Source organism: Salvelinus alpinus, chromosome 19, assembly GCF_045679555.1.
Source record: "Salvelinus alpinus chromosome 19, SLU_Salpinus.1, whole genome shotgun sequence".
NCBI lineage: Eukaryota > Metazoa > Chordata > Actinopteri > Salmoniformes > Salmonidae > Salvelinus > Salvelinus alpinus.
Window position 1 is genome coordinate 20851236 of NC_092104.1, and position 21781 is coordinate 20873016.

A 21781-nucleotide genomic window follows, 5' to 3' on the forward strand; every position below is an offset into this window, starting at 1 on the left:
CATTGAAGCCAGGGAAAACATATCTGGAATAATCTGACTCTATCAATGACACATTTAGATGCACTACAGTGGTTTATTCATAACCTTAAGAATGCCAACATGTAGTTGCGTGGTAACTTTGTGCCTTAACCGTTTCCTGCCTGTGCCCTCTGCATGAAACTATTTCTCTCTCTATTTTCTCCCTCTACCGCTCTTTCTCTGTCACCGTCTCCTTCGCCCCTTCTCTACTTCCTCTCTGATTCAGAGGGGTTGGGTTAAATGCGGAACACATATTTTAGTTGAATGCATTCAATGGTACAACTGACAAGGCATTCCCCTTTCCCTTTACATTAAGAACACCTTCCTAATCTTGAGTTGCACTCCCCCTTTTGCCGTCAGAACTGCCCCAATTTGTCTGGTCCTGGACTTTACAAGGTGTTGAGTGTTCCACAGGGATGCTGGCCCATGTTGACTCCAATGCTTCCCACAGTTGTCAAGATGGCTGGATGTCCTTTGGGTGGCGGACCATTCTTAATTCACACAGGAAACTGTTGAGCATGAAAAACCCAGCAGCGTTGCAGTTCTTGACACAAACTGGTGCACCTGGCACCTACTACCATACCCCGTTCAAAGGCACTTAAATCTTTTGTCTTGCCCATTCACCCTGAATGGCACACATGTTCAATCAACGTCTCAATTGTCTCAAGGCTTTAAAATCCTTCTTTAATCTGTCTCCTCCGCTTCATCTACACTGATTTGAAGTGGATTTAACAAGTGACCTCAATAATGTAATGGAGGAAAAGTTCATGTCTATGTCATGAAAAGAGCAGGTGTTCATAATGTTTTGTGCCCTTGCTGTATATAATAGTATGATATCTGTCTGTCTCTCCAGCCCCAGTCGTATGACGCGGTGGAGCCCTTGGACCTGGAAGAGTTTCTGATGTCACAGCTACGGAGTGGAGACTCCGCCCTCATGCAGGAGCTTGGAGATTTCCCCGACGACGACCTGGAAGTAGAACTGGTGGAGAAGGAGTGTCGGACCGTACGCCACTCTGTACCGGAGGAGGGGTGGGTCGCATGGTCACATGATCAATATAGAATAAACTCAACCATGTTACTAGATTGTTATGCCTATCAGATCCCCACATATCTAGGAGAGAGCAGGGAGCATCTAGAGTTCTGGATTAGACATTGATTTAAGCCTGGCTATTAGTCCAATAGTCCCAGTAACTTTCTCCACTATCAAACTATATCTGTGGCCAGATGACACCCCACCCACTAGTTCCCTAGGTCCCACTTATAATTTAATAGAATAAGTATACCTCAGAAGGCTCTTACAACCCAAGAGGGTGTGAAATAGTGAAAATATTCTGACAGTGGTATCTTATTGTTTTAGGATTGTCACTCACCTTGAACATGTTACAGATAGTGCTGATGAGATGGGAATGCAGAATGAGGGATAAAGATAGTGTGTGTATGTAATGAGTGTGTGTGCTTAACCTCCTTCTCATTCCCTCGCTGACCGCCTATATCTCTATAGGGTGGAGTTGGATTCCCATGTCAGGGACTGTGTTCAGAGTTACACCCAGCCCTGGCTGATGGTCAGCAGGAGGTACACTTCCTTTGATCAACTCTTACACACATTCAGGGGCTGCTTTCTTTCCTAATCTCCTTTCCCTTGTGACTACTGACCTGTAAAATGCTAGATATCTGTACGCTAGTGGTCACTAACCCTGGACTACCTGGAGAGCTACCTGGTGTGCAGCATGACTAAAGGCTGCACACCAAGTGGCTCAGTCTTCAGGACCAGGGTTGATGACCACTGGAGCAGACAACACAGTGGAAACCTATGCAGTGGTTTATACAGTGGAAGCCTGTGCAGTGGTTTCCTTCTCAGATGCAGCACCAAGGCTGTCTGTCTGGTCTGTCTGTCTGTCTACAGAGAGATGTCTGAGAGACAGTGATAGACAGAGGGGTTATCTTCACACATACCACACACTGATTACTTATCACAGCCTAGGCCCACTGTCTACTGCTGGCACACATACACTACCGGTCAAAAGTTTTAGAATACCTACTCATTCAAGGGTTTTTCTTTATTTTTACTATTTTTTACATTGTAGAAAAGTAGTGAAGACATCAAAACTATGAAATAACACATATGGAATCATGTAGTAAACAAAAAAGTGTTAAACAAGTCAAAATATATTTTATATTTGAGATTCTTCAAATAGGCACCCTTTGCCTTGATGACAGCTTTGCACACTCTTGACATTCTCTCAGCCATCTTCACCTGGAATGCTTTTCCAACAGTCTTTTCCTTCACACTGCGTTCCGACTCATCCCAAACCATCTCAATTTGGTTGAGGTCTGGGGGTTGTGGAGGCCAGGTCATCTGATGCAGCACTCCATCACTCTCCTTCTTGGTAAAATAGCCCTTAGCCTGAAGGTGTGTTGGGTCATTGTCCTGTTGAAAAATAAATGATAGTCCCACTGAGCGCAAACCAGATGAGATGGCGTATCGCTTCAGAATGCTATGGTAGCCATGCTGGTTAAGTGTGCCTTGAATTCTAAATAAATCACAGACAGTGTCAGCAGCAAAGCACCCCCACACCATAACACCTCCTCCTCCATGCTTGACGGTGGGAAATACACATGCGGAGATCATCCGTTCACCCACACGCGTCTCACAAAGACACAGCGGTTGGAACCAACAATCTTAATTTTCACTCCAGACCAAAGTACACATTTCCATCGGTCTAATGTCCATTGCTCGTGTTTCTTGGCCCAAGCAAGTCTCTTCTTATTATTGGTGTCCTTTAGTAGTGGTTTCTTTGCAGCAAATCGACCATGAAGGCCTGATTCACGCAGTCTCCTCTGAACAGTTGATGTTGAGATGTGTCTGTTACTTGTTCTCTGTGAAGCATTTATTTGGGCAGCAATCTGAGGTGCAGTTAACTCTAATGAACTTGTCCTCTGCAGCAGAGGTAATTCTGGGTCTTCCATTCCTGTGGCGGTCCTCATGAGAGCCAGTTTCATCATAGCGCTTGATGGTTTTTACGACTGCACTTGAAGAAACTTTAAAAGTTCTTGACATTTTCCGTATTGACTGAACTTCATGTCTTAAAGTAATGATGGACTGTCATTTCTCTTTGCTTATTTGAGCTGTTCTTGCCATAATATGGACTTGGTCTTTTACCAATTAGAGCTATCTTCTGTTTACCACCCATACCTTGTCACAACACAAATGATTGGCTCAAACGCATTAAGAAGGAAAGAAATTTCACAAATTAACTTTTAAGAAGGCACACCTGTTAATTGAAATGCATTCCAGGTGACTACCTCATGAAGCTGGTTGAGAGAATGCCAAGAGTGTGCAAAGCTGTCATCAAGGCAAAGTGTCGCTATTTGAAGAATCTCAAATATAAAATACATTTTGATTTGTTTAACACTTTTTTGGTTACTACATGATTCCATATGTGTTTTTTCATAGTTGTGATGTCTTCACTATTATTCTACAATGTAAAAATATAGAAAAACCCTTGAATGAGTAGGTGTTCCAAAACGTTTGACCGGTAGTGTACACACACACATTCAGTCTCCTGGTCAGGGTTTTCATCCACATCCTGGGGCTTTGTGTCTATGTGGGGGGTGGAATACTACATCTAATCTGCCCTGATAAGATGAAAAAGCTGTGTGTGTGTGTGTATGCGCATAGGTGCCAGGGAGATAGTTGGAGTGCATATTCGGAGCGGGCAAGTCTACACAAAACTCTGCAGAAACAGACATTTGAGTCTGATGTCCAGCCAGAGAAACTAGAGACACCGGTAAGCACAATATACACAACAGTGCATACACAACAACAACAAAAAAGGGCATTCCAAAATATATCCGGGTTTGGGTCCGTAAGGAGCAGTTTTGTCAGTCCCATTGTTATCAGTGGACCAACGTGTATTCAGAGTGTACTGTAGTAGGACATTCAGGTATCAGATCCAAAGATTACATTACGGAAGGAAATAATCAGAGAAACATAATACCCTGGGTTTTCTATCAGAGAAAGATGACATGCCCAACATGAAACCTGAATACTAGAGTTGTTTCAAGCTACATCTCCTGATTCCTCAGATCGATAGATATAGATTGTCTTTTAGTTTTAGAATCTCTGTTCTTGTGAGGAAATTCTAATCAGTGTGCAATGAAAGGAGAGAAAGAAGTAGAGAAAATGAGAGTGAGAGAACAGAGCGAGGGAACCATAGAAAGTGAGACGGAGGGGGAGGGGTTGGAGGGGGAGGGGTTGGAGATGTTGTGGTGGTTGGGGAGGTGGAGGGGGGGTGGTTGGGGAGGTGTTGCGGAGCGGTTGGGGAGCGGAGAGGCTGGGGAGGTGTTGGGGAGCGGAGTGGTGTTGCGGAGCGGTTGGGGAGCCTGGGGAGGGGGAGCGAGGGGAGGTGTTTGGGAGGGGAAGGGTTTGGGGAGCAGAGCGGTTGGGGAGGTGTTGCGGAGCGGTTGGGAGCGGAGGGGTTGGGGAGCGGTTGGAGAGGGGAAGGGTTTGGGGAGGTGTTTGGGAGCGGAGCGGTTGGGGAGGTGTTTGGGAGCGGTTGGGGAGGGGAAGGGTTTGGGGAGCGAGGGGAGGTGTTTGGGAGCGGAGCGGTTTGGGAGGTGTTGGGGAGCGGAGCGGTTGGGGAAGGGTTTGGGGAGGGGAAGGGTTTGGGGAGCATAACACTGAACACAGACGTGTTTTTCCTGTTTCTATTACCTCCATCCTGGCACCGTCTCCCTCATGTCTACCCAGCCTGACCTGCACACAATGAGACGTGAATATTCATATAGTCCCCCTCTGCTTCCGACCTGCCCCAGCCAACATCCAGCTCTCTGTCCTGCCAAATCTCCAGCCAGCACCCAGCCAACCCCTCCTCCAGCCCCCTTCTCCAGCCCCCCACCTCTGTCAGTCCATAGACCCAAACTCAAATCTCCAAGCCCTGACAGTGAAGTCCCACTCCCAAGTCCCAAGGTCCATTCCCAGCTCCTCAGCCCCAGCCCCATCCCCCAGCCTTACCAAGTCCTAATCACCCAAACCAAAGACCCTTGTTCCAGCCGTGTTTTTCCCATCCGCTCCAGGCCAAAGAGAGAGAGAGAGGGAGAGAGGGGAAGAACTGGCCTATTGTCAGTCAGCCTCTAATGGTCCCCTGCTTCACACTGGTCATTAGTAATCCTGTGGGATAGGGGCACAGCTAAGCAGGGCTGGGGGTGTGGAGGTTAGATGGAAGATGGATGGATGTTTCCCCTTTAAATTTTAGGATTGTTGAAGAAGACAAAATCATTGAGTAATATTCAACGAAATATTTGAATCTAAATTAGGCAGATTTACTGCAGGATTGCAACAGAGAAGAGGAATGAAGGGTGAGGGGGGGTGCTGTGAGGAGGAAGGGTGTTGGTGGGGGGGTGCTGTGAGGAGGAAGGGGGTTGGTAGGGTGAGGGGGGGTGCTGTGAGGAGGAAGGGGGTTGGTGGGGGGGTGCTGTGAGGAGGAAGGGGGTTGGTGGGGAGGTGCTGTGAGGAGGAAAGGGGTTGGTGGGGTGGAGGGGGGGTGCTGTGAGGAGGAAGGGGGTTGGTGGGGTGCTGTGAGGAGTTTGGTAGGGTGGAGGGGGGGTGCTGTGAGGAGGAAGGGGGTTGGTGGGGTGGAGGGGGGGTGCTGTGAGGAGGAAGGGGGTTGATGGGGGGGGGGGTGCTGTGAGGAGGAAGGGGGTTGGTGGGGGGGTGCTGTGAGGAGGAAGGGGGTTGGTGGGGAGGGTACTGTGAGGAGGAAGGGGGTTGGTGGCGGCGGTGCTGTGAGGAGGAAGGGGGTTGGTGGAGGGGGGGGGGTGCTGTGAGGAGGAAGGGGGTTGGTGGGGGGTGCTGTGAGGAGGAAGGGGGTTGATGGGGAGGGTGCTGTGACGAGGAAGGGGGTTGGGGGGGAGGTGCTGTGAGGAAGAAGGGGGTTGGTGGAGGGGGGGGGGGTGCTGTGAGGAGGAAGGGGGTTGGTGGGGAGGGTGCTGTGAGGAAGAAGGGGGTTGGAGGGGGGGGGGGTGCTGTGAGGTGGAAGGGGGTTGGTGGGGGAGGTGCTGTGAGGAGGAAGGGGGTTGGTGGGGGGGTGCTGTGAGGAAGAAGGGGGTTGGTGGGTTGGAGGGGAGGGGGGGTGCTGTGACGAGGAAGTGGGTTGGTGGGGGGGTGCTTTGAGGAGGAAGGGGGTTGGGGGGGAGGTGCTGTGAGGAGGAAGGGGGTTGGTGGGGGGGGTGCTGTGAGGAGGAAGGGGGTTGGTGGGGAGGGTGCTGTGAGGAAGAAGGGGGTTGGTGGGGTGGAGGGGGGGGGGGTGCTGTGAGGAGGAAGGGGGTTGGTGGGGTGGATGGGGGGGTGCTGTGAGTAGGAAGGGGGTTGGTGGGGGGTGCTGTGAGGAGGAAGGGGGTTGGTGGGGGGTGCTGTGAGGAGGAAGGGGGTTGGTGGGGAGGTGCTGTGAGGAAGAAGGGGGTTGGTGGGGGGTGCTGTGAGGAGGAAAGGGGTTGGTGGGGTGGAGGGGGGGTGCTGTGAGGAGGAAGGGGGTTGGTAGGGTGGAGGGGGGGTGCTGTGAGGAGGAAGGGGGTTGGTGGGGTGGGTGCTGTGAGGAGGAAGGGGGTTGGTAGGGTGGAGGGGGGGGTGCTGTCAGGAGGAAGGGGGTTGGTGGGGGGTGCTGTGAGGAGGAAGGGGGTTGGTGGAGTGGAGCGGGTGTGTGCTGTGAGTAGGAAAGGGGTTGGTGGGGGGTGCTGTGAGGAGGAAGGGGGTTGGTGGGGAGGGTGCTTTGAGGAAGAAGGGGGTTGGTGGGGTGGAGAGGGGGTGCTGTGAGGAGGAAGGGGGTTGGTGGGGTGCTGTGAGGAGGTTGGTGGTGGAGGGGGGGTGCTGTGAGGAGGAAGGGGGTTGGGAGATGCTGTGAGGAGGAAGTGGGTTGGTGGGGGTGCTGTGAGGAGGAAGGGGGTTTGTGGGGGGTGCTGTGAGGAGGAAGGGGGTTGGTGGAGGGGGGGGGGGTGCTGTGAGGAGGAAGGGGGTTTGTGGGGGGTGCTGTGAGGAGGAAGGGGGTTGGTGGGGGGTGCTGTGAGGAGGAAGGGGGTTGGTGGGGGGTGCTGTGAGGAGGAAGGGGGTTGGTGGAGGGGGGGGGGGGTGCTGTGAGGAGGAAGGGGGTTTGTGGGGGGTGCTGTGAGGAGGAAGGGGGTTGGTGGGGGGTGCTGTGAGGAGGAAGGGGGTTGGGGGGTGCTGTGAGGAGGAAGTGGGTTGGTGGGGGAGGTGCTGTGAGGAGGAAGGGGGTTGGTGGGGGGGGTGCTGTGAGGAGGAAGGGGGTTTGGTGGGGAGGGTGCTGTGAGGAAGAAGGGGGTTGGTGGGGTGGAGGGGGGGGGGTGCTGTGAGGAGGAAGGGGGTTGGTGGGGTGGATGGGGGGGTGCTGTGAGTAGGAAGGGGGTTGGTGGGGGGTGCTGTGAGGAGGAAGGGGGTTGGTGGGGGGTGCTGTGAGGAGGAAGGGGGTTGGTGGGGGGTGCTGTGAGGAGGAAGGGGGTTGGGGGGTGCTGTGAGGAGGAAGGGGGTTGGTGGGGGGGGTGCTGTGAGGAGGAAGGGGGTTTGGTGGGGAGGGTGCTGTGAGGAAGAAGGGGGTTGGTGGGGTGGAGGGGGGGGGTGCTGTGAGGAGGAAGGGGGTTGGTGGGGTGGATGGGGGGGTGCTGTGAGTAGGAAGGGGGTTGGTGGGGGGTGCTGTGAGGAGGAAGGGGGTTGGTGGGGGGTGCTGTGAGGAGGAAGGGGGTTGGGGGGTGCTGTGAGGAGGAAGTGGGTTGGTGGGGGAGGTGCTGTGAGGAGGAAGGGGGTTGGTGGGGGGGGTGCTGTGAGGAGGAAGGGGGTTTGGTGGGGAGGGTGCTGTGAGGAAGAAGGGGGTTGGTGGGGTGGAGGGGGGGGGTGCTGTGAGGAGGAAGGGGGTTGGTGGGGTGGATGGGGGGGTGCTGTGAGTAGGAAGGGGGTTGGTGGGGGGTGCTGTGAGGAGGAAGGGGGTTGGTGGGGGGTGCTGTGAGGAGGAAGGGGGTTGGTGGGGAGGTGCTGTGAGGAAGAAGGGGGTTGGTGGGGTGGAGGGGGGGGGGTGCTGTGAGGAGGAAAGGGGTTGGTGGGGTGGAGGGGGGATGCTGTGAGGAGGAAGGGGGTTGGTAGGGTGGAGGGGGGGTGCTGTGAGGAGGAAGGGGGTTGGTGGGGTGGGTGCTGTGAGGAGGAAGGGGGTTGGTAGGGTGGAGGTGGGGGTGCTGTGAGGAGGAAGGGGGTTGGTGGAGTGGAGCGGGTGTGTGCTGTGAGTAGGAAAGGGGTTGGTGGGGGGTGCTGTGAGGAGGAAGGGGGTTGGTGGGGAGGGTGCTTTGAGGAAGAAGGGGGTTGGTAGGGAGGGTGCTGTCAGGAAGAAGGGGGTTGGTGGGGTGGAGGGGGGGGGGGTGCTGTGAGGAGGAAGGGGATTGGGGGGGAGGTGCTGTGAGGAAGAAGGGGGTTGGTGGGGTGCTGTGATGAGGTTGGTAGGGTGGAGGGGGGGTGCTGTGAGGAGGAAGGGGATTGGGGGGTGCTGTGAGGAGGAAGGGGGTTGGTGGAGGGGGGGGGGTGCTGTGAGGAGGAAGGGGGTTGGTGGGGGGTGCTGTGAGGAGGAAGGGGGTTGGGGGGGAGGTGCTGTGAGGAAGAAGGGGGTTGGTGGAGGGGGGGGTGCTGTGAGGAGGAAGGGGGTTGGGGGTGCTGTGAGGAGGAAGTGGGTTGGTGGGGGAGGTGCTGTGAGGAGGAAGGGGGTTGGTGGGGGGGGTGCTGTGAGGAAGAAGGGGGTTGGTGGGGTGGAGGGGGGGGGTGCTGTGAGGAGGAAGGGGGTTGGTGGGGGTGCTGTGAGGAGGAAGGGGGTTGGTGGGGGGTGCTGTGAGGAAGAAGGGGGTTGGTGGGGTGCTGTGAGGAGGTTGGTAGGGTGGAGGGGGGGTGCTGTGAGGAAGAAGGGGGTTGGTGGGGTGCTGTGAGGAGGTTGGTAGGGTGGAGGGGGGTGCTGTGAGGAGGAAGGGGGTTGGGGGGTGCTGTGAGGAGGAAGGGGGTTGGTGGGGAGGTGCTGTGAAGAGGAAGGGGGTTGGTGGGGGAGGTGCTGTGAGGAGGAAGGGGGTTGGTGGGGTGGAGGGGGGTGCTGTGAGGAGGAAGGGGGTTGGTAGGGTGGAGGGGGGTGCTGTGAGGAGGAAGGGGGTTGATGGGGGGGTGCTGTGAGGAAGAAGGGGGTTGGTGGGGTGGAGGGGGGGGTGCTGTAAGGAGGAAGGGAAGGGTGGAGGGGGGGTGCTGTGAGGAGGAAGGGGGTTGATGGCGGGGGTGCTGTGAGGAGGAAGGGGGTTGGTGGGGTGGGTGCTGTGAGGAGGAAGGGGGTTTGTGGGGGGTGCTCTGAGGAGGAAGGGGGTTGGTGGGGAGGGTGCTGTGAGGAAGAAGGGGGTTGGTAGGGGTGATGTTGGTGGTGGTTGAAAACAGGACACAGCCTGAGAACTCAGAGCTGTCTAGTCATGTAGCTCAGTTGGAGTCTGATTCCATATGGACTTAGTACTCCCTGATTAACTATGATCTCTCCATGGTGGTAGGGGGCACCCTTTCACTTAGAAGTTACTGGGCTCCCCTGGAGTTGAAACCCAATAGTTATGGATTCCATGAGCTTGTCTCGATTCTCTTGATGTTCACACACAGTTAATCATCTATGGATGTCTTATCCACTGCGATAGCATAGCAAGTTACCGGCCTATACACTTAAAGTGCTGCAATTATTTGGAACACTGATTTAGGTCTACATGCAATACACTTGAGTAAAATTATTTTGTTGGGAGAATTCAACATTATTTGGGGATTTTGTCTCTCTTCCATCCTCTCCCTGCCCTCCTCTCTCTCCCTGCCCTCCTCTCGCTCCCTGTCCTCCTCTGTGTCCTAATACCAGTCATTATTATTACAGGTGAAGTCCCCGTCCCTGTCTTCCTCTCTCTACTAATACCAGTCATTATTAATACTATTACAGGTGAAGTCCCCGTCCCTGGCGGTACTGAGTGATGACTCCAGCAGGACCCTGACCTCCTCTGACTTTGACCTCCGCTCTGGTCTGACCCCTGACCCCAGAGTGGAGGGGCTGCTGCACTTCAGTAACCATGACGACCTGGACAGGTTCAACCAGGAAGCCCGGCAGGGGAACCGCCACCCTGAGCTGTTTGCCCTGTACCCACCCGCCGACGACGTGAGAGAGGGACACACACATATAAATACAGTCAATGTTTCTGTGCATGCTTGACTTGAATTGAGTGGCTAGATCCATGACATTCCTTTGGTATTCCAGGATGATGCAGTGGAGATCCGGCCCATTCCCGACTGTCCCAAAGAGCACATGGGCGACCGGATCATCATCCGGTGTCAGGCCATCAAGTATGGGAATTACACTACCTTTCACAGAAGGAAAATAACTGTTTGCCTCTAGCTAACTAGCTACCTCTATGTGAGAATCAACATGTTGTGTGGGACAGGGTGGCAGAGAGAGGGAAGGTGTGTAGCCCACAGAAAGTTTGTGTGACAAGGAGAAGATTATCTCACAATATGAATGATGGGGAAATGTTCCCAGCATTTAGCATGCATTTGTCTGCTACTGCTACTGACAGACCATTGTTAAGTTGGAGACCATTCAGTTTGGTCTGAACCTTAGCCTGTAGCCTGGGAGCTCTGCAGTACAGTGGTTGTTACCTTTCCTTTAGACCAGGGGTGTCAAACTCATCTTGCCCTGGGGGCCGCATTCGGTCTTCAGTGAGGTCCGGAGGGCCGCATTGAAAATTTGTTGCATTTCCTCTACATCAAAATTGGAAACTGAATTGTTCTCTATCCATCGTTCTGGGAATTTTCTATGTCTAGCTTTCATTCTGGTGATTATTAGCGAGCTGGGCACAATCTACAAATTGTTTGTTTCAATTTGATTTGAGTCATTTTAAAGTATACTGAGTTCATTTTATTTTTTACTCAAACCACACGCGGGCCTGATTGGACACTCTCGTTTGCACAAGTTCAGCCGCCTTCATCATGCATCGTTTAACAAAGTCACCGTCGGAATACGGCTTCGATGCTAATGCTATTTCGCTAGCAATTAGGTAGCTGGCTTTTACCGCTGCTTCACTGACTTCTCGGCTCTGGATGAAAGTTGACTGCTGTTTCCTCAGACCCGCCAGCAATTCGTTAATCTTATCTCTTCTCAGTTGTCCTTGCAAGCCGTCATATTTTTCGCTGTGATGAGTCTCGTAGTGGCGTCGAATATTATATTCCTTCAATACCGAAACTTGTTGCAAACACACCAAGCACGAAGGTTTTCCGTGCATCTCTGTAAATAAATAGGACGTGGTCCATTTTTCTTTGAAAATTCTACACTCCTTATCTACTTTTCTCCGTTTGGATAACGACATTTTGGCTAATGAGGGTGTAGCGGAGAGGTAGAGACCAAGGTATTAACAACGTCGTAACAAGCAGCAGATGGCGCATTGATACCGTCTGCTGTTTTCAGTCTGTCTCAGTGATGCGGCTTGTCTTCTACTCTGATGGAAAGAGTGCGCCCCTTAGCGGATAATCCATGAATTGCAGCGAATTAAAAATATTAATTCCATGTCTTTTATGCATTTTTTCCACTTTCAAATTATCCTGCGGGCCTGATCGAACCTCCTTGGGGGCCGGTTCCGGCCCGCGGGCCGTATGTTTGACACCCCTGCTTTAGACCATCACTTTCTGTGAGACACGTTCCCTTTCTCTCCCTCTCTTACACACTTTCTGTGGGCTAGTATCTCTCTGTCTCTCTTGTTCTCTGTCTCTCGCTGTCTCTCTCTCTTGCTCTCTCTCTCTCTCTCTCTGTTCTCTCTCTGTTCTCTCTCTCTCTTTCTGCTTCTCCCACACCGTAAAGCTGCCAAAGGTTTCAGCTAAGTTCTTTATCATCTCTAAACATTGTTTTGGCAGCTGTTTGTCCCAACTTTCAGTGGGGCTTATCACTGGATTGGCTCAGTTCCAAGTCTCAATGCTGAGAGTGCATACACCAACAATCCATATTTCTGTTGAGTATCCTGAGTTGATAAATAGAATCAAATGAAATGTATTCACCACATACACAATTGCAGCAAAATGCTTATGTGCTTTCTCAATCAACAATGCAGAACTTTATAGAATTGATAAAATGTCATAATACGTCAGGCTTATTGACAATGTTTGCTGGCTGGTCGACACACTGCTGTGAAATGACAGGCTGATCTATTTTCTCCCCTGTCCTCCATAGGTTTGAGATTGACATTGAACCACTGTTTGCTACCCTGGCTCTGTACGACCTGCGAGAGAAGAAAAAGGTACAGTAGGGTTTCCTTCTGAAGGGTTTCCACAGTGCTGAATTCTTTGGCCCACTGTGTGTTATAAGGTCAGGAAGAATCACATGACCTTCATTGAGGTTAATGCGTGTAAAGGACAAGACGCACCATAGCGAACGTGGGCCGTGCGCAGTAGATCACGCGCTGGTTGTCGGCGAACAGTTGTGATTCAACATGTACGATAGTCAGGAAATGTTCTAAGCAGTTCGTCGGCAAGGTGTGCTTCATCTTTAGGTGATTTCATGACCAGTGTGTCAGGTTTGTGTTGCTGGTCACTGAAGTGATGGATCAGTGGGATATCCGAAGACTTTAGCCACAGGAGACAGAACGTCCAGAAGCCCTGGGACTGAGAGGCTTCTCCAGTAGACCAAGCATAGCCGTGTTCATACAACCAACCCATCTGAATCACACTGTACTCTCCTATCCAAACACAGTTCTGTTAGCCAAAACTAGTAGCATGTGTGTGTTATGGACTTGCACAGCCGGATGGTTTTTGGATTGGATTTAGCGTTTTAAGGTTCAAGGGCGTTTGAATTTGAGCCATTGACCTTTTGGTGGTCTGGCCACACTGCATCCTGGTTGGGCAGTCTCAAAGTGCTAGTCTTTTTCTACTGCCTTTCCCTTTATTATATACTGCATCTCCTGCATGGCGAGGGAACCAGATGATGCTCTTCTCCATAATATCCATAAGGCACAATGTTATGGTGGAGGTTAACACAACATCCTCTTAATTGAATTCATTAGAGGAGGACGTAGATGGGCCTGAAAAAGGCACCATGTTGTAGGCCCATGAAACATCCCCCAGTTATGGAACAGGATGACATACTGTCCAGCTTGTTGAACTAATTACACTTGACATTACTCAATCTGGAACAGAGGGGTTTGGTGACGGGTTCTTTCACTCTCTTTCTGTCTCGCTCTCTCTCTCTCTCTCTCTCTGTCTCGCTCTCTCTCTCTCTCTCTCTCTCTCTCTCGGTCTGTCCCTCCATGTCTGTCTGTCTCTCTATTTCTCTCTTTCACCATCTCTTTACTGTTTCTCTGCAATGAAATGCAGTTTTGGTTTCACATCTGGGAAATATGCAGCAGATGTTGATATAGTTCGCTGGCAACATTTCTCTAATCCTGTCCTGCCCTGACCGACTGACAGATGGTTACAGTACACACTACCAAAACAACCGGTATATGAAAGATTATTACAGCGAAGATGGTTATGATTATTAGGCCAACCATGGTGTGTGTATTGTAGGCCTACAGTAGAATATGATCATGGTGCATCCAGGGGATTGGGAGGTTTATGCCAGATGTTTAGAACACAGCCAGCAATCATCAGCTGTGCTGTGTTTCATCAAAATGAATATGAAGTCCTGTGGAATGCTTGGCTTTTAAAGTTAATACACTGCGATGCCGTCACAATGTAGACCACATTAACGGTTTAAATTTGAAGCGTTGTCCCAAATATACACACACACACACACACACACACACACACACACACACACACACACACACACACACACACACACACACTTCCCCACTTAACACATTTAGAACTGTCACACTCTTCTGTCTGCTTCAGATTAAACATGAGAGAGACCGAGGAAGAGATCCATGCTGTGTTATGTTGTGTGCTAGCAGCAGCATCAGTCCTGCTAGGAAGTGTTAAACACTGTTGTAGAGGACTCATACTGTGACTTGTGGAATGAGGAGGTTGTAAATGGGTTTGTAATGGGACCTAACATGACACTCCCAGCGTACAGGGTCACCGTAGGGTTATCCTCTTCTCAGGACACAGTCACAAGGGAGGAGCCGTAGAAACAGAGGCTCTTTCTCAATTTGTCTTTCCCCGATTCGTTACATCCTCTCTCCTTGCCTCCTTCTCAAAGTGTATGGGACAAAAAGATCCCATGTCCATCCCCTTAACATTTTCTCCTCTAAAAGGAAGAAGTGTACATCCCTTCAAGACGTTACATTCACTGAAAACACTTTGTGAGATCTCTGCCTGGGACAGTTAGCATGTCACATCTATGACAGTGTTATGTATTCTGTATGATGATGATGAGTACAGGTAAAGTGTTACGAAACATTCAATAATGACACTGCAGAGATGAATAATTTCTTATGCATTCATAAGGACACTTACAGAAAAGTGTTCCATAACTTTGTATCCAGAATACCACAGAAATGTTGTGTGGTCATTCCTAGAGCCAGACTACTGTCTGTGTGGTATTACAGTAGGGCCAGACTACTGTCTGTGTGGTATTACAGTAGGGACAGACTACTGTCTGTGTGGTATTACAGTAGGGACAGACTACTGTCTGTGTGGTATTACAGTAGGGACAGACTACTGTCTGTGTGGTCATTCCTAGAGCCAGACTACTGTCTGTGTGGTATTACAGTAGGGACAGACTACTGTCTGTGTGGTATTACAGTAGGGCCAGACTACTGTCTGTGTGGTATTACAGTAGGGCCAGACTACTGTCTGTGTGGTATTACAGTAGGGACAGACTACTGTCTGTGTGGTATTACAGTAGGGACAGACTACTGTCTGTGTGGTATTACAGTAGGGACAGACTACTGTCTGTGTGGTATTACAGTAGGGACAGACTACTGTCTGTGTGGTATTACAGTAGGGACAGACTACTGTCTGTGTGGTATTACAGTAGGGACAGACTACTGTCTGTGTGGTATTACAGTAGGGACAGACTACTGTCTGTGTGGTATTACAGTAGGGACAGACTACTGTCTGTGTGGTATTACAGTAGGGACAGACTACTGTCTGTGTGGTATTACAGTAGGGACAGACTACTGTCTGTGTGGTATTACAGTAGGGACAGACTACTGTCTGTGTGGTATTACAGTAGGGACAGACTACTGTCTGTGTGGTATTACAGTAGGGACAGACTACTGTCTGTGTGGTATTACAGTAGGGACAGACTACTGTCTGTGTGGTATTACAGTAGGGACAGACTACTGTCTGTGTGGTATTACAGTAGGGACAGACTACTGTCTGTGTGGTATTACAGTAGGGACAGACTACTGTCTGTGTGGTATTACAGTAAGGACAGACTACTGTCTGTGTGGTATTACAGTAGGGACAGACTACTGTCTGTGTGGTATTACAGTAGGGACAGACTACTGTCTGTGTGGTATTACAGTAGGGACAGACTACTGTCTGTGTGGTATTACAGTAGGGACAGACTACTGTCTGTGTGGTATTACAGTAGGGACAGACTACTGTCTGTGTGGTATTACAGTAGGGACAGACTACATTACATTACATTTAAGTCATTTAGCAGACGCTCTTATCCAGAGCGACTTACAAGTTGGTGCATTCACCTTATGATATCCAGTGGAACAACCACTTTACAATAGTGCATCTAACTCTTTTAAGGGGGGGGGGGTTAGAAGGATTACTTTATCCTATCCTAGGTATTCCTTAAAGAGGTGGTGTTTCAGGTGTTTCCGGAAGGTGGTGATTGACTCCGCTGACCTGGTGTCGTGGGGGAGTTTGTTCCACCATTGGGGTGCCAGAGCAGCGAACAGTTTTGACTGGGCTGAGCGGGAGCTGTACTTCCTCAGAGGTAGGGAGGCGAGCAGGCCAGAGGTGGATGAACGCAGTGCCCTTGTTTGGGTGCAGGGCCTGATCAGAGCCTGAAGGTACGGAGGTGCCGTTCCCCTCACAGCTCCGTAGGCAAGCACCATGGTCTTGTAGCGGATGCGAGCTTCAACTGGAAGCCAGTGGAGAGAGCGGAGGAGCGGGGTGACGTGAGAGAACTTGGGAAGGTTGAACACCAGACGGGCTGCGGCGTTCTGGATGAGTTGTAGGGGTTTAATGGCACAGGCAGGGAGCCCAGCCAACAGCGAGTTGCAGTAGTCCAGACGGGAGATGACAAGTGCCTGGATTAGGACCTGCGCCGCTTCCTGTGTGAGGCAGGGTCGTACTCTGCGAATGTTGTAGAGCATGAACCTACAGGAACGGGTCACCGCCTTGATGTTAGTTGAGAACGACAGCGTGTTGTCCAGGATCACGCCAAGGTTCTTAGCACTCTGGGAGGAGGACACAATGGAGTTGTCAACCGTGATGGCGAGATCATGGAACGGGCAGTCCTTCCCCGGGAGGAAGAGCAGCTCCGTCTTGCCGAGGTTCAGCTTGAGGTGGTGATCCGTCATCCACACTGATATGTCTGCCAGACATGCAGAGATGCGATTCGCCACCTGGTTATCAGAAGGGGGAAAGGAGAAGATTAATTGTGTGTCGTCTGCATAGCAATGATAGGAGAGACCATGTGAGGATATGACAGAGCCAAGTGACTTGGTGTATAGCGAGAATAGGAGAGGGCCTAGAACAGAGCCCTGGGGGACACCAGTGGTGAGAGCACGTGGTGCGGAGACAGATTCTCGCCACGCCACCTGGTAGGAGCGACCTGTCAGGTAGGACGCAATCCAAGCGTGGGCCGCGCCGGAGATGCCCAACTCGGAGAGGGTGGAGAGGAGGATCTGATGGTTCACTGTATCAAAGGCAGCCGATAGGTCTAGAAGGATGAGAGCAGAGGAGAGAGAGTTAGCTTTAGCAGTGCGGAGCGCCTCCGTGACACAGAGAAGAGCAGTCTCAGTTGAATGACTAGTCTTGAAACCTGACTGATTTGGATCAAGAAGGTCATTCTGAGAGAGATAGCAGGAGAGCTGGCCAAGGACGGCACGTTCAAGAGTTTTGGAGAGAAAAGAAAGAAGGGATACTGGTCTGTAGTTGTTGACATCGGAGGGATCGAGTGTAGGTTTTTTCAGCAGGGGTGCAACTCTCGCTCTCTTGAAGGCGGAAGGGACGTAGCCAGCGGTCAAGGATGAGTTGATGAGCGAGGTGAGGTAAGGGAGAAGGTCTCCGGAAATGGCCTGGAGAAGAGAGGAGGGGATAGGGTCAAGCGGGCAGGTTGTTGGGCGGCCGGCCGTCACAAGACGCGAGATTTCATCTGGAGAGAGAGGGGAGAAAGAGGTCAAAGCACAGGGTAGGGCAGTGTGAGCAGAACCAGCGGTGTCGTTTGACTTAGCAAACGAGGATCGGATGTCGTCGACCTTCTTTTCAAAATGGTTGACGAAGTCATCCGCAGAGAGGGAGGAGGAGGGGGGAGGGGGAGGATTCAGGAGGGAGGAGAAGGTGGCAAAGAGCTTCCTAGGGTTAGAGGCAGATGCTTGGAATTTAGAGTGGTAGAAAGTGGCTTTAGCAGCAGAGACAGAAGAGGAGAATGTAGAGAGGAGGGAGTGAAAGGATGCCAGGTCCGCAGGGAGGCGAGTTTTCCTCCATTTCCGCTCGGCTGCCCGGAGCCCTGTTCTGTGAGCTCGCAATGAGTCGTCGAGCCACGGAGCAGGAGGGGAGGACCGAGCCGGCCTGGAGGATAGGGGACATAGAGAGTTAAAGGATGCAGAAAGGGAGGAGAGGAGGGTTGAGGAGGCAGAATCAGGAGATAGGTTGGAGAAGGTTTGAGCAGAGGGAAGAGATGATAGGATGGAAGAGGAGAGAGTAGCGGGGGAGAGAGAGCGAAGGTTGGGACGGCGCGATACCATCCGAGTGGGGGCAGTGTGGGAAGTGTTGGATGAGAGCGAGAGGGAAAAGGATACAAGGTAGTGGTCGGAGACTTGGAGGGGAGTTGCAATGAGATTAGTGGAAGAACAGCATCTAGTAAAGATGAGGTCAAGCGTATTGCCTGCCTTGTGAGTAGGGGGGGAAGGTGAGAGGGTGAGGTCAAAAGAGGAGAGGAGTGGAAAGAAGGAGGCAGAGAGGAATGAGTCAAAGGTAGACGTGGGGAGGTTAAAGTCACCCAGAACTGTGAGAGGTGAGCCATCCTCAGGAAAGGAACTTATCAAGGCGTCAAGCTCATTGATGAACTCTCCAAGGGAACCTGGGGGGCGATAAATGATAAGGATGTTAAGCTTGAAAGGGCTGGTAACTGTGACAGCATGGAATTCAAAGGAGGCGATAGACAGATGGGTCAGGGGAGAGAGAGAGAATGTCCACTTGGGAGAGATGAGGATCCCAGTGCCACCACCCCGCTGACCAGAAGCTCTCGGGGTGTGCGAGAACACGTGGGCAGACGAGGAGAGAGCAGTAGGAGTAGCAGTGTTATCTGTGGTAATCCATGTTTCCGTCAGTGCCAAGAAGTCGAGGGACTGGAGGGAAGCATAGGCTGAGATGAACTCTGCCTTGTTGGCCGCAGATCGGCAGTTCCAGAGGCTGCCGGAGACCTGGAACTCCACGTGGGTCGTACGCGCTGGGACCACCAGGTTAGAGTGGCGGCGGCCACTCGGTGTGAAGCGTTTGTATGGTCTGTGCAGAGAGGAGAGAAGAGGGATAGACAGACACATAGTTGACAGGCTACAGAAGAGGCTACGCTAATGCAAAGGAGATTGGAATGACACTACACGTCTCGAATGTTCAGAAAGTTAAGCTTTCGTGTCAATTTATTTTTAAATAAAAATAAAAATCTTATTGACTAAAATGATACAGTGCTGCTGGCTGTTGGAGTAGGCTAGCTAGCAGTGGCTGCGTTGTTGACTTAGTTTGAAAGTGTAGCTGGCTAGGTAGCCTCGGTAACTGGCTAGGTAACCTTGACAATTTACTCTAAACTACACAATTATCTTGGATACAACGACAGCAAAGACAACTATGTAGCTAGCTAACACTACACTAATCAAGTCGTTCCATTGTAATATAGAAACTAATGTAATAGTTTATACAGTGCTGCTATTCGGTAGACGGTAGACGTTGGCTAGCTGCTAGCTGCTGGCTAGCTAGCAGTGTTGACTAGGACGAAAATAGCTGACTAGCTAACCTCGGTAATTACGATAATTACTCTAAACTACACAATTATCTTTGATACAAAGACGGCTATGTAGCTAGCTAAGATCAGACAAGTCAAACCGTTGTACTGTAATGAAATGTAATACTACCTGCGTAGCGAAATGCGAAATGCGACCACTCGCTCCAACAGTGCTGCTATTCGGTAGACGGTAGACGTTGGCTAGCTGCTAGCAGACTACTGTCTGTGTGGTATTACAGTAGGGACAGACTACTGTCTGTGTGGTATTACAGTAGGGACAGACTACTGTCTGTGTGGTGGAGCTCTCAGCTGGGTGAGGGAATGGGTTCAACAGCACTCTGTATGGTGACCAGTCTCTAATATACCATGTGCCTGTCGGACACAAACCAGCTGGAACGTAGGATGAGGAAAAAGGCCTGTGTCCCTGTACTAATTCCTATACGGGAATTAGTTCATTAGGGCACACCATAGCGTTTAGCAACGGAAATTGTAAATGAGCGTTTCTTATTGGACAAGTTCAGGTAGTCTCTCCACTATTTCTGTCATTTCTTTCTGGTTGGTGCCTCTCCAGCCATATTATCTACCATAAGATGAATGGACACTCATGTAATCCACCACCAGGTGAACTCTAACGCTGACCCTCTCTGTTTGACTTCCTCAGATATCCGAGAACTTCTACTGTGATCTGAACTCAGACCAGTTTAAAGGGTTCCTGAAACCCCACACGCCACAGACGGACCACTCCACCCTCTCCCGAGCAGCCATATTCTCCATCACATACCCCTCCCCAGACATCTACCTGGTCATCAAGGTAAGATACCCATCTCACCTACCTGCACCTATCTACAGTACTTGCTCGTTCAGGTAATACACACGTCTGTACGGCACCTACAGTATCTACAGTTGCTGGTCATTATGGTAAACACTGTAGAACTAAATATATGCCATTTTAATAGAGGCTTTTATCCAAAGTGACTTAACAGTAGTGTACTGCCTGCATACATTTTCATATGGTTGGGCCCAGCTGGAATTGAACCCACAGCCCTGACGTGTCTACCTCCTCACACATATTATATATGGTGCCCCTATCAATCTGTGGGTTAACGTAGCATACAGGCAACTCTCCATAGATCCCTGTGTACAGTATTAGCTTGGACAGTGATGTACCTCTGTGTTGGCTGTGTTTCATAGTGATGTACCTCTGTGTTGGCTGTGTTTCAGAGTGATGTACCTCTGTGTTGGCTGTGTTTCAGAGTGATGTATCTCTGTGTTGGCTGTGTTTCAGAGTGATGTACCTCTGTGTCCTGGCTGTGTTTCAGAGTGATGTACCTCTGTGTCCTGGCTGTGTTTCAGAGTGATGTACCTCTGTGTCTTGGCTGTGTTTCAGAGTGATATACCACTGTCTGTTGGCTGTGTTTCAGAGTGATGTACCTCTGTCTGTTGGCTGTGTTTCAGAGTGATGTACCTCTGTCTGTTGGCTGTGTTTCAGAGTGATGTACCTCTGTGCCTTGGCTGTGTTTCAGAGTGATGTACCTCTGTGTCCTGGCTGTGTTTCAGAGTGATGTACCTCTGTGTCCTGGCTGTGTTTCAGAGTGATGTACCTCTGTGTCTTGGCTGTGTTTCAGAGTGATGTACCTCTGTGTTGGCTGTGTTTCAGAGTGATGTACCTCTGTGCCTTGGCTGTGTTTCAGAGTGATGTACCTCTGTGTCCTGGCTGTGTTTCAGAGTGATGTACCTCTGTGTCTTGGCTGTGTTTCAGAGTGATGTACCTCTGTGTCTTGGCTGTGTTTCAGAGTGATGTACCTCTGTGTTGGCTGTGTTTCAGAGTGATGTACCTCTGTGTCCTGGCTGTGTTTCAGAGTGATGTACCTCTGTGTCTTGGCTGTGTTTCAGAGTGATGTACCTCTGTGTTGGCTGTGTTTCAGAGTGATGTACCTCTGTGCCTTGGCTGTGTTTCAGAGTGATGTACCTCTGTGTCCTGGCTGTGTTTCAGAGTGATGTACCTCTGTGTCCTGGCTGTGTTTCAGAGTGATGTACCTCTGTGTCTTGGCTGTGTTTCAGAGTGATGTACCTCTGTGTCTTGGCTGTGTTTCAGAGTGATGTACCTCTGTGTCCTGGCTGTGTTTCAGAGTGATGTACCTCTGTGTCTTGGCTGTGTTTCAGAGTGATGTACCTCTGTGTCTTGGCTGTGTTTCAGAGTGATGTACCTCTGTGTTGGCTGTGTTTCAGAGTGATGTACCTCTGTGCCTTGGCTGTGTTTCAGAGTGATGTACCTCTGTGTCCTGGCTGTGTTTCAGAGTGATGTACCTCTGTGTCTTGGCTGTGTTTCAGAGTGATGTACCTCTGTGTTGGCTGTGTTTCAGAGTGATGTACCTCTGTGTTGGCTGTGTTTCAGAGTGATGTACCTCTGTGTTGGCTGTGTTTCAGAGTGATGTACCTCTGTGTTGGCTGTGTTTCAGAGTGATGTACCTCTGTGTTGGCTGTGTTTCAGAGTGATGTACCTCTGTGTTGGCTGTGTTTCAGAGTGATATACCTCTGTGTCCTGGCTGTGTTTCAGAGTGATGTACCTCTGTGTCCTGGCTGTGTTTCAGAGTGATGTACCTCTG

The 21781-nt window shown here is 50.9% G+C and overlaps 1 protein-coding gene across 4 annotated transcripts in view; it reads left to right on the top strand.

Annotated features, from left to right (window-relative positions):
• LOC139545122 (dedicator of cytokinesis protein 8-like) overlaps positions 1-21781 on the top strand; it is a 93134-nt gene that overhangs the window by 26261 nt on the left and 45092 nt on the right. For all 4 annotated transcript variants that reach the window (XM_071352533.1, XM_071352534.1, XM_071352535.1 and 1 more), the window contains 7 exons: positions 872-1047; positions 1520-1591; positions 3698-3806; positions 10008-10220; positions 10320-10405; positions 12279-12345; positions 19837-19986. In XM_071352533.1, coding sequence (XP_071208634.1) covers positions 872-1047; positions 1520-1591; positions 3698-3806; positions 10008-10220; positions 10320-10405; positions 12279-12345; positions 19837-19986 — 873 coding nt within the window. The remainder of the gene's footprint in view (positions 1-871; positions 1048-1519; positions 1592-3697; positions 3807-10007; positions 10221-10319; positions 10406-12278; positions 12346-19836; positions 19987-21781) is intronic.